Source organism: Eleutherodactylus coqui, chromosome 1 (assembly GCF_035609145.1).
Source record: "Eleutherodactylus coqui strain aEleCoq1 chromosome 1, aEleCoq1.hap1, whole genome shotgun sequence".
Classification (NCBI taxonomy): Eukaryota; Metazoa; Chordata; class Amphibia; order Anura; family Eleutherodactylidae; genus Eleutherodactylus; species Eleutherodactylus coqui.
The window spans coordinates 485,825,101-485,841,102 of NC_089837.1; the positions used below are offsets into that span (position 1 = coordinate 485,825,101).

The 16,002-nt window shown below is 42.4% G+C and overlaps 1 protein-coding gene across 2 annotated transcripts in view; it reads right to left on the reverse strand.

Moving 5' to 3' along the window:
• Nucleotides 1-16,002, reverse strand: part of LRCH1 (leucine rich repeats and calponin homology domain containing 1) — a 204,805-nt gene that overhangs the window by 44,572 nt on the left and 144,231 nt on the right. For both annotated transcript variants that reach the window (XM_066586152.1, XM_066586142.1), the window contains 3 exons: nt 14,016-14,125; nt 11,998-12,135; nt 9,394-9,471 (listed from right to left, as the gene is read on the reverse strand). In XM_066586152.1, coding sequence (XP_066442249.1) covers nt 9,394-9,471; nt 11,998-12,135; nt 14,016-14,125 — 326 coding nt within the window. The remainder of the gene's footprint in view (nt 1-9,393; nt 9,472-11,997; nt 12,136-14,015; nt 14,126-16,002) is intronic.

A 16,002-nucleotide genomic window follows, 5' to 3' on the forward strand; every position in this document is an offset into this window, starting at 1 on the left:
CAGATTGTTGCTAAAATGTCATGTTACAGGAAGCCCTGGTAAACCATAAATGAGTCATGCCAGCTTCAATGCAGTATTATAAAGCTGGGCTCGGGCTCACACCATTGACAATAGGTGATGGACACACATCACCCTGCGCTACAGAACAAGTCAATAGGTCATTTTCTGTCTGTAGCTTCCTATCTCCATGCTGCTTTTGTGAAGTAAACCCCTGAAAGTTCGCAGCACCCAAAATACAATGAAAAAAATATAAAATCCGATATTAAATACCAAACAGACAAAAAAATATATATTCCGGTACATATTTAAAATTAGTGAAAAAATATAGGCGATATGTTGCCGTTAGTCATCTGGATCCAGAGTTACAGCTTGCATTATGACTGAGAACTGCAAGCCCCTGTAGCAAGTAAGAAGAGATCCCAAATGAGTATATCTGTCGGCCCCCTCATCAGAGGATGAAGTCATTTAGTAGTCGGTCTTTCTGGTGACAGATGCTCATTGAGGGCCCAAATCTCTCAGCAATATTTGCTGCTTGAAAGAGTTTTTCTTAGTTACTTAAGTTATATGGTCTTGGGTCCCAGTTGCCCAAGACAGTCTAGCACCATGGCATCAGGCGACATCATCCTGCCAGATGACGTCCCGCAAACAACCCACGTGACGGCTGCAGCGCTTCTACCCTGGGTCCGTGGCACTAACAGCTGAGGACCCGACCGGCTGCTGCTACGTTGCAGGAGCTTTAATCCCACACCATTTCTTACAATTGGCCAGGATTAAAGCCCAGGACCAAGCGCACTTGGTCCTCAACAGGTTAAAGACTGTTTTTGAAGGTATGTTTTGGAATGCAACAGTAACAAACTTGTTTTTTGGAAGAACTACTTGCCAGTGTTCTGTTCAGTAGGGCTAAAACCACTGACAGGTTCCCTTTAAGTACACGGTACTTTTTAGAGTGGCTCTGTAAATGACCTTATATCCCATTGGATTTACACAAGGGAGAAAGTCCTCTAGGCTTCTCTTCCCCTTATAAACTGCAATTATCACACTGTACATGCCTTTCTGCATTGACTGTAGCTGCTCACCAAGCTGGGGGGGTTGGAAAGCTGCCTTGTTTTCTAAAAGTACCTACAGCGGTGGACAAAAATATGGAAACACCTTACGAAATGCATGCCTTAAAATCACTCTCCACATGTCTTATTGAAATATAATTTATAATCTCATGTAACTTAAGTGGATGTAACCTGACACAAATGCTGCCGGGCAGAAGTGAACATCTGCCCGAGCAACAAGGTTCCATTGATCAGGGTTTGAGCACTCAGCTGCTGTTGACTGGCTCCCAAAACCACCCAGAGCAGGGAAAGAGGTGAAGTAAATACAAATTTGGTGGGAAAGCTGTTAGACAAGCAGGGGTCAAAAGGGCAGCTAAGTGCTAATGATTAAAATCCCATGTATTTCGTACTGTGTTTCCATTTTTTTGTCCACCCCCTGTATGATCAACAGAAGAAAGTACTACCCTTCCATTTGTGCTGTACCGACAAGAACTTTTCAAAGGGGATCACTGTTGTGTCTTTACCTTCTGTATCAAACATTCCAGGGCACAACAATACAGAAGAGCAGCTCCTGAAGTCTGGGAATGCTGGTGATTATATTGCTCGTCACCCAACTCTCTTAGTAACTGATATAAAATAAACAAATGTGTCCCAGCTTTGTAAAATGGAAATTTGTGTTATTTCCTGTAGGAAATGTTCTTTAAAAACAATGAGCCTATTTAGAAACACAGAAAGATTTATCCTTTGGACAGTTAACTATATTTGTGGGTTTATTGCACCTCCTAGTGGCTGTAGGTGGTAATGCAAAGCAATTTCTTACACGATCTGAGAAAGGCATATCAGCCAGTCTTAAGGTTGTTTCAGTCTGCCCTGAGGCTTGTTGCAGCTGTCAGGATGATTTGTTCCTTGGTCCACTACTTTAAGTTTAACCAGAAATTGCCAAATTCCCAAGTCAAATATAGATGCTGCTTGATTTGATCTACCGCTTGCACAGAATTGTGTGATTTTTTATTTATTTATTTATGAGATTTAGTCATTTGGCTTTCAACAGGTCAGGGCATAGAAGTGTCATCAACAGGCAAGTCATCTATTATTCAGGCTCTATAGTATGGATCATTGCTAACTCTGAAGCATGCAGCATTACGTACCATTATATAAACATATATACAATACCGTATTCGCCTCCTTGGCTTCCAATTTTGCTTTATAACGAGGCTGCATTCACGCGGGCCCAATATTGCGCAGGCCAACATGCGATTTTCATGCCATGAATTGCTTCTGTAAAATTGCGACCCTCAGTGGCGTGTTTCACGCACGGCAGCGGATCGCAAGCATTTCTCACTGATTTCAATGGGAAACATCCCATCGCGCGGCATGCGCAAACAATGGGGGAGGCATTCTGAAGGGGGGGAATAAATAAATAAATCGCTCATCTGAAGAAGTCCATTCAAAAAAATGGAGTTCATATGCAATGCACAAAACTCGCCTGTGTGAATGTAGCCTACACTGAAACTGCGGGGATTTTAATGAGACTTTTACAGAAAAAAATGTAACTAAAAAAAAATTTAAGGGCGTATTTATACGGGTGACTGCAATATAAGTACGAGAAAATGGGACCTATACTGCACTCATAAACCTGCAATTTTCGGGCGTGTGTGATGAGTTATCGTTCAACCCCTCTAAAACGCAGTTCACTGATGTCCGTATTTAGAGCCACCACTGATAGTGATGACAGCCTTGAGTTTGTGTGGATAAGGATCCTTTTAGATAAGCCGACTTATGGTCTGAACGAGCGTGTGATGTCACCCCTGACCCATTCGCGGTCGTGCAGCCCGTTCACACTGGCAGGTAATATCGTTGGCTCGTTCAAAGGAGAATCGTCTATAAGCACCTTTTTCCATAAGGACCCCCCCCCTCCCGCCTGTCTACCCCTCTTGGCGGTTTTCTCAGTGTAACATTTCAGACCGTCCATCAGAGTGCATGGAGGGGGCTAACAGCCCCTCGTGAATAAACTGGACTCGTTTCTTGCTAGAAGCTATAGAATAAACCAGCGCGTTCTCCAATACCCCTGCACTAGAGATGAGCGAGTATACTCGCTAAGGCACATTACTCGAGCCAGTAGTGCCTTAGCCGGGTATCTCCCCGTTCGTCTCTAAAGAGTCAGGGGCCGGTGCGGGTGACAGGTGAGTTGCGGCGGGGAGCGGAGGGGAGAGAGAGAGAGATCTCCCCTCCGTTCCTCCCCGCTCTCCCCCGCCGCTCCTCCAAATCTTTAGAGACGAGCGGGGAGATACTCGGCTTAGGCACTAATCGCTCGAGTAATGTGCCTTAGCGAGTATACTCGCTCATCTCTACCCTGCACATTACCCTACAAGTGACAGGCCACTGGATTTAACACGTCTGTCACTACTTCATGCTGCCGATGGTGTGGACGGCATTAGGCTTTCATATGGGCTACAAAATTGCATGATTTTCTTGCAATGCGACAGGGCTACAGAACGCAAGTCTTTGAAGCCCATGCTTTTTTCCCTGCAGCCCATATTTCCCTATGGAGCCCTCCTTGTTTATCGCATCATAGAGCACGAACTTGCGATGTGATTTTAATAGAGATGAGCGAACGTACTCGGTAAGGCCGATTTCGCAATCGAGCACCGCGATTTTCGAGTACTTCTCTACTCGGGTGAAAAGATTCGGGGGTCGCCGGGGGGCGTGGCATGGTGGAGCGGGGGGTAGCAGCGCGGAACAGGGGGGAGCTCTCTCTCCCTCTCCCCCCTGCAACCCCCCGCTCACCCACGACGCCTCCCGAATCTTTTCACCCGAGTAGTGAAGTACTCGAAAATCGCGGTGCTCGATTGCGAAATCGGCCTTACCAAGTACGTTCGCTCATCTCTAGATTTTAACATTAGAAACTCCTTTCAACATTCTCCTGACAAAATCATGCGCAAACATTCGGGGGCCGCAGCGACACAAAGCTACCTTTTTTCCCAAGAAAAAAGCATCAGTGCTCCTTCACACTGGCAAGAAAATCAGGCCATTTTCTTGCGTTACGAGAGGGACTGAAAACGCATGATTATAAAAAACCATGAATTTCAATGGTTTCATTCTCATTTGCGATGTTTTCACGCCTGCGATGCTGCGGGGAAAAAAAATTGTAGCATCTCCTTTCTTTCTATGCCATCGCCCATTGAAAACAATGGGAGAAGATCGCAATCCCCTGACGCAGCTGTGGCAGCTACAACAGGAGATTCCTTCATCCAGGGGTTCCACCTGGTCCTTAATGGGGCAGGCCGTAGCAGTGCCGGCCCCATTGAAAGCATAGTGAGAACATCGCGATCTCCTGCCGCTGCTGTGACAGCAGAGCAGGGGATTCCTTCATCCCCGCGGGGAGTCCCCTCATTACTGAACACTGTCACAGCCTCGGCAGGGTGTTCAGTGATGAGGGGTCTCACTGCGGGGATGAAGGAATCCCCTGCCTCTGCTGTCATAGCATAGACAGGAGATTGCGATGTTCTCCCATTGCTTTTAGTTTCAAATGATTTTATTCATTTTCGCCCAATATAGCAGTATTTTAGCCCAAAATATACCCCGCGCAGTGGGGTTCTAAGATGAAAAAAATAATTTTTTTGAAACAAAACATAGTGAGAATTAATGAAAAATCAAGGTAATAGCTTCCACATGTATTATATCACATTTCTTCAGGTTACTTATGCTGCCCTCTTTTTTTTTTCTGTAGGACTTAAATTTGCTAATAATTTCGGGAACCATAATTGAGGTCTCTGCCAATGTCACCTGGGGGCTGCCCTTTGATGTAAATGTGCTGTCCCATAACGTCGCTGCTGCCGCCCCATTGAAATCAATGGGATGAAGGGACACCCGCAGTAATGTGAGGCTGTTTTCACATGAAAACGCCTCGCATCCAGGGGTTCCACATGCATTGCGAGGGCGATATGCGGCCATGATTCACGGCCCGATATCTCTCTCGCCAGTGTGCAGGAGCCCTCACTGATGCTCCAGATCGCGTGTACATAGCAGTGATATCGCAGAGATTTGGTAGCAGCAATATCGCTGTCGCCCATGTGAAAAAGGCCTAAATGACTAGTTTCCTTTAAAAAAAAAAAAAAGTGTCAACAGTTCTGGATACCAGAGGTACAAAATGTCCAGAAACCCTTGGCAACAAAAGGGTTAATAGCACAATTTCTCACTTGAAATGGTGTGTCATAGAATAAGTACATAATTTCTTAGGTCATTTTATGCCTTAAATGGCTTTTAAAGCGCCTCTAAAGGACTTAGGGAAAATATTGTATTTATCAGATTATATAGAAAGAATGGTGCTGACAGAAGGGCAGTGAGTGGCGGTTATGTGTAGGTGCTATAAGAGGCTACTAGCAGCTGTGCTTATTGCAGTACACTTAATACCTGCAAGATAGTCCATACAAACAAGATTTGCTCCATGTTTAATAATATATTATACATAATTATATATAATATAATCATTATATTGCCTAACAATAAAATTAAAGGTGAAGTCTAGAGATGAGTAAAGTTTTGAAAAGTTCGCTTTGCCGAACTTTTGCAAAAAGTTCACTTCAGTCCGAATTAGTTCGAACGAAACCAGAAGTCACCCAAAACCCTAAAGCTGGTGTATAAGGGGGGCTTTACACAAGCTGATAGTCGCCCAAATAATCGCTCCAATGAGCAATTTAGGGCGAATGTCGTACCATGTACACATGGCCGCAGACAAGAGGAAGCCACTCAGTTCTTGCTGGTTGATCCTTTTCAGCTCACTGAAATGGAACTACTGCTGAGTGGTACAAGACAGGTGAGCTGTTCAAAAAAACATAGTGGAACAACCCCTTTAAAGTCTAATAGAAGGTAGTACTTTGTTTCAGATTGTGCTGCTGGGACCTATTGTTCTACGGGTTTTCAGGAGCACACCTTCACAGGTGTGGGGTAATTGTGCTGGCTGGGTTTGGTGTTGTTCAGCCAGCTAATCCCCATGGGTCTGCTGCATACATATATATCAGCCCCTCTGTAGGAGGAAGCTGGAATCCCTTCACTCTAGGGAGGGGGGGGGGGGGGGGGGGAGTGTTTTGTCATGTTCAGTGTGTTGGTGTGAGCTGTGTCATGTCCTGCTTTGGTTCACTTTCCACCCAAGGCAGTTAGATCCATAGGTTTCAGCACAGGGACGTCCTTATCGGGACGATCATCCTGCTTGCAGGCAGGTGCCAAGTGGAAGTTGTCTCATTGAGTAGGGACCTGCGAGAGAACGAGGACCCTTGAAATGGGCTTGTGGGCTTAGGCGTCTCGGCCAAGACACAAACTAATACCTCGTTCATTCTATAGCGATTTCATTTGACTTTGCATGCAAGTTTGTTTTCTGAGAGTCTTGAGCGCTTGTCAATCATTGGTTTATGTCTTTCTATGAGTATAGTTTGCAGATCCCAGACGAAGGAGACGTGACAAATTTGTAGAAAAGTAACATTAAGGCCAACATCATGTGACTGTGAGCATAATTCTGCGCACCTTAGTGCAACATTTTTATGCTTATGAACAAGACTTTTTTTGCACACATATCAGTAGATTTTATCCTTTTGGCCGGCAGGACATGTGCATTTTCATGTGGCAAACAAATGCACCAATTGAAATGGCTAATTAGTTCTAGATGTGTTCTTTTACCAGTGGAATTACGTAGTATTTCACACATCTCTTTGTGCATTGCCTTCTAGGTATTGCCTTCTTTGGTATGCAAATACAGAGAAAGATAGAGCATGTTCTTTTTTTGAGCAGCTGAAATGTGCACGCAAAATATGCGCATGTGATCGAACCCATTGAAATCAATGGGTTTTACTCACTGTGTATGGAGCACAAATACATCCATGTGAAGCTGGCCTAACGGGGTAATGTAATTTTACAGCTGCTCCAGGGGAGATGTGTGGCTGGGAGCGGGATCAGCTGCGGGCCCGGGGTAGCCACATTTTAAAAAGGGTCATCTCTGACAAGACCAACCCATTTCTCTTTCATAACTACATGGCATTGACATGATTGTGATAAAAGAGGTGCCATCAATAGTGAACCATGATACAAATGAAGCAAGCTTCGGGTTATGTACGAAGGGAGATCACGGGGTGATCTCGCTCCATACAACGCATGTTCTTACAGCCGGCTCACGCCCGCAACAGCTCCGATAAGCGGCGCCGCTCATTGGAGCTGTTAACCCTTTAAATGTCATTGTCAATTCTGACAGTATTTAAAAGCCCTGACCAATGTTTGGGGGTCCCACACTGCCTCCATGATGAGATCGTGGGCTGCCATGGCAGCCGGGGGCCTAATGAAAGGCCCCAGGGCTGTCATTGCAAATTGTGGCATAGCTTGATAGATTGCCTGTCAGATCGCGGTATGATGTAATGCTATGGAATTACATTATACTGCAGGAGCAATCAAAGCCTCACAAGTTAAGGACGTCCCGCACAATATGAGCCCTTGCTCAACTATGTCAACGGAAAAATAAAAAAGTTATAGCTGTCAGAAGATGGCAGCAGAAAATAATTTAAAAAAAATTAAATATCTTTGGGAAAAAAAATTTAAAGTAGTACAGAAAAAAAACACACAAAACCACATAAATTTGATATCGCATCAATCGTACAAACCCATATAATAAAGTTATCGTGCCATTTTTTGTTGCAGTCTGTATGCCGTAGAAACAAGACGCACTCAAAGATGGCAGAATTTCTTTTTTTTTCCATTTCTCTGTACTTAAAATTTTTTAAAAGCTTATCAGTACAGTATATGGTACATTAAATAGTACCATTGAAAAAAAATACAACTCATCACGCAAAAAACAAGCTCTCAGAGTCATGATTTTTTTTTTTTAAAGGAGGGGAGGAAAAAACGAAAATGGAAAAAAAAGGGCCGCATCCTTAAGGGGTTAAAGACTGCACAACTAGACAGTGGGAGGGAGAATTCCTTCCTGCGCCCTGACTGCTCCTCCCGCAGCATGATTGAGGGGTGCTGATGGGATAGCATGGCAGCCTGAAGGCTCCTAGGGCTGCCATGCATAGATGTCTTATCAACAGGCAACATCAAAAATCACTATATACTACAATACTGAAATATTGCAGTATATAGTAGAAGCAATCAAATGATCACAAGCTGTTCAAGTCCTCCGTGGGCACTAAACAGAAGTGTAAAAAAAATGTAATTAAGTTGCTTTTTTTTTAACAAAAAAAATATATTAAGATGAAAAAGCCTTTTCCCCATTTTTTCCATAAAAAAAACAATTAAACCCCACATATTGGATATTGCCGTTAAAGTCTGAACTACTAATATATGGTACCAATAAGAACTACAGCTCACCCTGTAAAAAACAAGCCCTCACACAGTCTAGTCGACATAAACATAAAGTTGCGGGTCTCAGAATATGGTGCTGGAAAGCAATTTTTCTTAGTGAAAATTTTTTATTCACTTTTTAAAAATATTCAAACATATTTAAAAATTATAGAAATTTGCTGTCACCGTAATCATAGTGACCTACAAAACAAAGTTCATTGATGAGGTTATGTCTGTGTGTGTGTGTATAATAGGTATTAGAAAGCAAGTTCTCTATAGTTCTCTGTGTACAGTGTATAGAACACAGCGCACATAGCACAGCAGCAGCTCCTCCCATCAGTCCTGAGGGGATGGAGAATCAGATACACACCTTGCACAGGGGAAAATGGTAAACATGCAGGATTTAAGTCATATGATGGCCAGAAACAGTGTTATATCACATGTACACAGACTGTACAAAAGTTGTCTGAAAACTCAGGTATACTTTAAGGGTTTAATACTTTTTCAGACCGTAAGATTATGCATAATCTTAATAAACATTACAACAAGAGATTTGCTCTAAGATAGATGTTAAAAGACTTAAAGGGATTCTCTTTTTGATGTGCAAGAAGCAGCAGCTTAGTGAAAAATTCTACTCACCTTCCACCTCCTGTCCTGTACATGTATATGGCAGACATTATAGTCACTATAGAGGAGTAGAGTAGTCTAAAAACTCACCTGCAGCAAGTTCCAGCCTTGTATTTGAAGCCAAAAACTATCTGAAACTGCATCTGTCTTGCAAATATGATCTCCAATGTGTTGGTACAATTCCAATTTATGGGTCATTTTGTGCATTTTAATAGAATTTTACAATAGTACAATATAGTAAAAATCATTTATGAAGAGAAAAAAAAAGACATGGTTTGATGCAGAAGCCATGAGCATGGTGACTGACAGAGCTGACATCCACAGAACACATGAATTTCAATGAGATGTTCCCAGTTTCGGCCATATAAAAACATTGATTAAATGTTGAAAAAAAAATTACCTCTGGTACTCCCATTTTTCTACATGCTTCTAAAAAGTTTTCAACATTTCTTCTGCACTTGGCCATGCTAAGCCTAGGCTGAAAAACAAAAGATATCACACATTACAAAAATGAGCCTTTATTAGGGAAGGGTTACACATAGCAGAAAATGGTGAGACTGGTCCACAATCTCCACCAACGCAACAGCGGAAAATGAGTCAAAATCTAGTGGCGTGGTTTGGATGAAGCAATTGATGCGGATTGTCAATTGCAGACAACCCGTATCATTTTACATGTAAACATAACTCAAGAAAACTCTTTTAGGTTATTTATTTAAAAATAGTTTTGCCTAAATTGCATGAAATGATTAGCAAAGAGTTGCCTATTGAGGATAATAGTAGTGTTGGGCTTTAGTAACTTTGTAGGAAAAATCATTCTCATCATAACCAAAAATTGTCTCCGCCCACCAAAAATCATAGGAAGAAATTTATTAAGAGCAGCATTTCAAGCAATGGTCATAATATAATTTCTGCCGACGCATGTGTCTAGCATATACAGAGGTGCGCGCTAAAAGTCGGTGTCAATTTCTGGTATAATTTATGCCAGTTCCTGTTGTAAATTGCACATAAATGTGTCAGTCTGGGGCAGCCATGATCCCTCCTGATAAGCCAAGCGGAGCTTGTTCCATCCATCCATCTACCTACCTACCTACCTACCTACCTACCTATCTATCTAAAGGTGAAAGCCCTCACTCCCTGACTGACTCGCCACTAATTCTCTAACTTCTCGATGTCGTTCAAACATGAAATTTGGTAGGAACATTCTTTAGGTCCTCAATAGGAAAAGTAAAGGGGTCACAACTCGATTATTCAATGCTAAGTGCAAAACTATTAGCACCCTTATGTAATGTAACTTTTCGGTGTCGTACAAGTGTAAAATTTGGCGCGAGCATTCTTTAGACCCTAAATGAGGAGAATGGGGGTGTCACAACTTGATTATTCAATGCTAAGTGCAAAAGTAAGTGCACCCCTATGTAATGTAACTTTTCGGTGTCGTACAAGCGTGAAATTTGGCGTGAGCATTCTTTAGGTCCTGAATGAGGAGAGTGGGAGGGGTGGCACATTCTGCAGCGGCTAATCCGTACATGCAGTCTGAGAAGAATCTAACGCTCCTCTATGTGTATACATATTTTATTCCTCAGTTATTCTAAAGTAACCTTGACTTCATAAAATTTTATGTGCAAACAACACGTACAACACCTGTATCAAATGAACTCGGGCAAGGCCAGGTATATAAGCTAGTCTTTTATAAACCTTTCTGCAACATGTCAACGCAGCTTCAAGGGATGTCATATACCCTTAAGGCTGAATTCACATGTTGGGGAAATTCCACAGCGGATCTGCAGCAAAACCACAGGTTAGAGTCACAGTACATTTATGGCAGATAATCCACAGCGATTTAAAAAAAAAAAAAAATTGTCCTCTACATGTTAACAGGATTTGTTTTAATCTAATTTATTTTAACAGTAACTTTTTCACAGCGTTTTTTCCACAGCGTTTCTGCACCATGTGAACACACCCTTAGGGTGACTACCCACTACAGTTTTTTTTCACTGCGAATTTGCGGGGTTTTTTTCTGCAGGGGTCTATGGGACTTGTAATGCTAAAATCGCGATTACGCAAAATCGCGATTTCGGCCGATCGTGATTTTAACATTACAAGTCCCATAGACCCCTGCAGAAAAAAAACCGCTGCGAATTTCGCAGTGAAAAAAAACTGTAGTGGGTAGCCACCCTTAGGAGGATTTTCCGGACATTATTGACGGCCTATCCTTAGGAGTTGGATCCCTACTTATCTAATATTGATGGTTTGTCCTGACACTCTCTACTGCTTAGCTGGCTGAAGAGTCCATGGCTTTCCCCTTCGTTATTTACCAAGTATAGTGCTATATATTTTCTAGAGGTTGTGTCTGGTACTGCAACTCAGTCCCATTTCCCTAAGTATAAACTATAAATATCAATGTCCCTTTAAAAAATTTTTTTACCGTATATACTCGAGTATTAGCAGACCCGAGTATAAGCAGAGTCAATAAATTTTACCACAAAAAACTGGTAAAACTTATTGACTCGAGTATAAGCCGAGCTATACTCGAGTATATACTGGGTAAAAAAAAACAAAAACCTCCATACTCACGGCAAGCTGCTTTAGAATTCTCCCCGCTGTCATTTCCCTACTTGGCTTTCAAATCCCCCGCCATCAGCGATATGGAAGGAAGCGCTGTGATTGGATCGAGCGACAGCCAATCACAGCCAGCGCTCGATCCTCCACAGCCAATCACAGCGCTGACAGCAGGGAATGACAGAGCCGAGCAGAGAGGACATCTGTGAGGATTCTAGCAGCTTGCCGCACCGCCGTCGGGGACACAGACATTGACTGGGAGGTAAGTATAGAGTTTTTTTTTTACCCTTCCCTGACTTGAGTATAAGCAGAGGGGGCTTTTTCAGCACAAAAAAAAATGTGCTGAAAAACTCGGCTTATACTCCATTATATACGGTAATTTGTTTTCTGTGTTTTCCACTGTCATAAATATACAATGAATATAGTAACCTCATTAGATTGCACTTACAACAGCTGGAGAGGGCACATGGATACTTCCAACTGACCGAGGGCGGATTTGATTTACTAAATGACAAAGAACGACTCCATCCATCAAAGCGGATCCTAGGTCTTCAGGAAGACAGATCTTTAATCGTATTTCAATATTCTGAAACAAAATATAACATACATTTCCGTTTTCCATTTGTGAATTCAATCTAATGATGTTAGGTAAACCAGTCAAAGATCTGTAATACGTGCTCATACAATGGGGTTTCTTTGTTTTTCCTTATACAGTTTTGAATTATGGAACTATACAGTGACCAAAAAACTTAATATAATTAACTTAATTTTAGACTTGTAACATTTTACCTTCATAACAGTTCTTGGCATTTTCTCAACCAATTTTATGGGATAGCTAGAAACAGATTTAACCCCTTAGTGACTAAACCTGTTTGCACATCAATGACCAGGCCAAATTTTGGAAATCTGACATGTGTCACTTTAACATAGAATAACTCCGTAAAGGTTTTGCATATCCAAGTGATTCTGATATTGTTTTTTCGCCACATATTGGACTTCATATAGGTGATAAAAATAGACCAATAGAATGTGTATATTTATTAAAAGTGCCAAAATTGGGAAAATTTTGAAGATGGCAAAGGCTCATAGGTGCCAGCATGATAGATACCCCCACAAATGACCCCATTTTAATGTATGGATCCGATCCATCAGGGCAGCTGTATTTTTAACTTTTATTTATTTTTCATTGACTTTCATATGATCACCGGCATTCGGTAAATTCGTGGCCCAGGATGACAGCTCCAGGTTGTCGGCAGCATGGAGCTCTGACGTTCACAACTTGCAGGGTTTTAATCCCAGCAGGGTGCATGTTTTTACGTCCCTGGGGATTAAAGCCCAATAAGCTAGGGCTTAAAAACACTATGGGGTGGTCACGAGGGGGTAAAGGGAATCCGTCATGACCTTTGAGTCCAATAAACTACATTATAGGGCTCAAAAGTCAGGGAACAGGGAGTAGCGTTTGCTACTCACCAGATATCCCGTTCCCGCCCCCCCCTCTGAAGTTGCCGCATGCACACACAGTGACTCTTTTCAGCCTGCTCTGTGCACATGCTCTCCCATTCATCTCTATGGGAGAGTGCACAGAGTGGACTGAAAACAGTCACCGTGTGTACAGATGGCAACTACGAGGGGGTACAGAGCTGGAACAGCGCCTGGTGAGTATCAACATCATTCCCCAGACTCCCCATTCCCAGACTTTTGAGCCCTACAATAAAGTTATGCTTATGCACCATTCTGTGATTAATGCACCAAGAGATAGGAAACTAAATATAGTTATAGGACAATACTGGAGCCTGGAGGGGTCAGTAATCCCCTGGACTCCAGGTATAAAATATTAACCCTTCCACTGCCCTAGTTCACCAGGGATTTGGACATTATACCAATATTCCTTATGGTCTATGGCACGAAAAAAAAAGTTAAACCGCTCATCTGCTCACCAGAAATTTAGATCAGTGGCACATCTATAGAGGTAGACTCTCATAGAATGGTAGAGTTAGAAGTGCAGGATTTACTAAATCATCCCAGACTCTTCATGTATTCAGTTCATACCCGCCAGCTCTGTGTGCCTAGACAGAAATGTACGCCAGGTCCAACCTGGCGTACATTTCTAGTATAATTTTAAGCCAGTTTCTGGCATAAATTATACATAAATCTGTCACCCTGAGGGGGCCATGCCCTCTCCCGCCGAGTCCAGCTCACTTTCAGAAAAGTAGCAGGGCCAGCACACAAAAAAGAAAAGTCACAGATTTTCCCGTTTGTGCAAACATTTGTGACTTTTTTACACCAGAAACTGCTGTAAAATAATTTGTAAATATGCCCCTTGGTAATGAAGAAGGAACATTTACTACTTTCATAGGACCCAGATTAGGATATAATGAAACCCTTCAAATGTTAAAGTTCTGTATAAGTAAATTCTGCGATCTTATGCCAGAGATGTAGTGCTAAAGGTTAAAAATGAGCGGTTACCTCCCGAAGGGTGTCTACCAGTTCCTTTTCCTCTCTCATCTGTTCCATTTTTCTTCGCATTGTAAACTGGGGATCTATTGCTTCCAAGTTCCTCTGTGGCCTAATGAAAACTAGAATATGATAGAAGTAAGTGAGTAAGTGAACATTTCCAATCTGATTTTGATCAAGCATATGGAAGAGCACAGAATAGGTCATGGTAATGAGCACAGAGATATGCAGTAAAGATGTGGTGAGTGATATATATTGCATACAATGACTTGAGTTGTACACGTTTGTCATGCTTCCAGCGTGCTATCATCATGGACCACAGGTTATAAAGTGTCACATATGCTGTATATGGTCAAAAAACAGACACAACATGGAAAAAATAAATGTTAAAAAGGTCACGTTAAAGCATGCTAAAGAGGTATAGAAACAACAAAAATATCCAAGACCCTGTGATCTACATTACGTCACTATGCAATACGATCCACTGGTCCAACTACATGTGGTAGTGCCAACACAATACAGTATATATCTCTGTACCTGTTGCAGGTATAAGTTTTAGTGTTGTATTTTACAGAGGCGGTTGTACAGATATTTTCACCCCTGCAATATCAAGAATGGACCCATCTTTGGTGGAGATGCAAATATGGTGATGCTTAAAAGTTTGAAAATTTGATGTAGTTTTAAGTAATACCGTGTTTCCCCGAAAGTAGGTCCTACCCCGATAGAAAGACCTACTGGGTTTTTGGGGGAGGCTTGAAATCTAAGGCCTCCCCCGAAAATAGGACCTAGCTAACGTGTCTTACCCCCCCCCCCCCCCCCCAAAAAAACAATACTCACTGATGGTCCCCGGCAGCGTTGGGGCACACTTCAAAGCCCTCCCTGTCTGCCATCTCAGCTTTGCTGGTGACGGTGCTTTAAATACCCCGCCTTCAGCAAAGCGAGCGTTGTGATTGGCTTATCAAGCACCAGCAACCAATCACAGCCGGCGCTCGATGAGCCAATCACAGCCACCCAGTGAGGTCATTCAAGTGCTGACTGTGATTGGCTGCTGGCGCTCAATAAGCCAATCACAACGCTCGCTTTGCTGGAGGCGGGGTATTCAAAGCCCCATCACCAGCAAAGCTGAAATGGCAGACGGGGAGGACTCTGAAGATTGACGCAGCACCTCCGGGGACCATCAGGACGCCATGGGCCAGGTGAGTATAAAGCCCCCCCCGAAAATAAGACACTGTGCCTCTTTTGGGGCAAAAAATAATATAAGACAGTGTCTTATTTGGGGGGAAACACCGTACATAACCAAAAATATGGAAAATTAACACACAAGTCCTAATAGTAGTTAAAGAGAACCAAATCAAAAAAATGAGTCAAGAACATTAGACTTGGTTATTTACTTATTGAGGAAAATGATCCAATATCGCATGTCTGTAAGTAGCAGAAGTTTATGACCCTTTACTTTTAGTATCTGGTGTGACCCCTTTGTACAGCAATAATTGTATCTAAAGGTTTCCAGTAATTGTTGATTAGTCCTGCACATCAGATTGGAGACGTTTTAGCCCATTCCTCTGTACAAAACAATTTAAAGTCTGTTATGTTGGAGAGTCTCCTCCTGTAAGCGGCTCATTTCAGGCCCATCCACATTTCTATAGGATTAAGGTCAGGACTTGGCCAGACTAGAACTTAACTTTATTCTTCTTTAACCATTCTTTTGTAGAACGACTTGTGTGCTTTAGGCTGTTGCCTTGCCGTATGACCCACATTCTCATGAGATTCAGCTCACGGGCAAATGTCCTGACACGTTCCTTTCAATATTTGCCAGTATAATTCATTGTTCCATTAGTGATGGCAAGCTGTCCTGGCCAAGATGCTGCCAAACAGGCCTAAACCATGATACTACCACCACTGTGTTTCATAGTTGGAAGAGGTTTTTATACCGTAATGCAGTGTTTTTCTCTATCCAAACATAATGCTTCTCATTTAGGCTTCTCTATTTTGGCCTGCT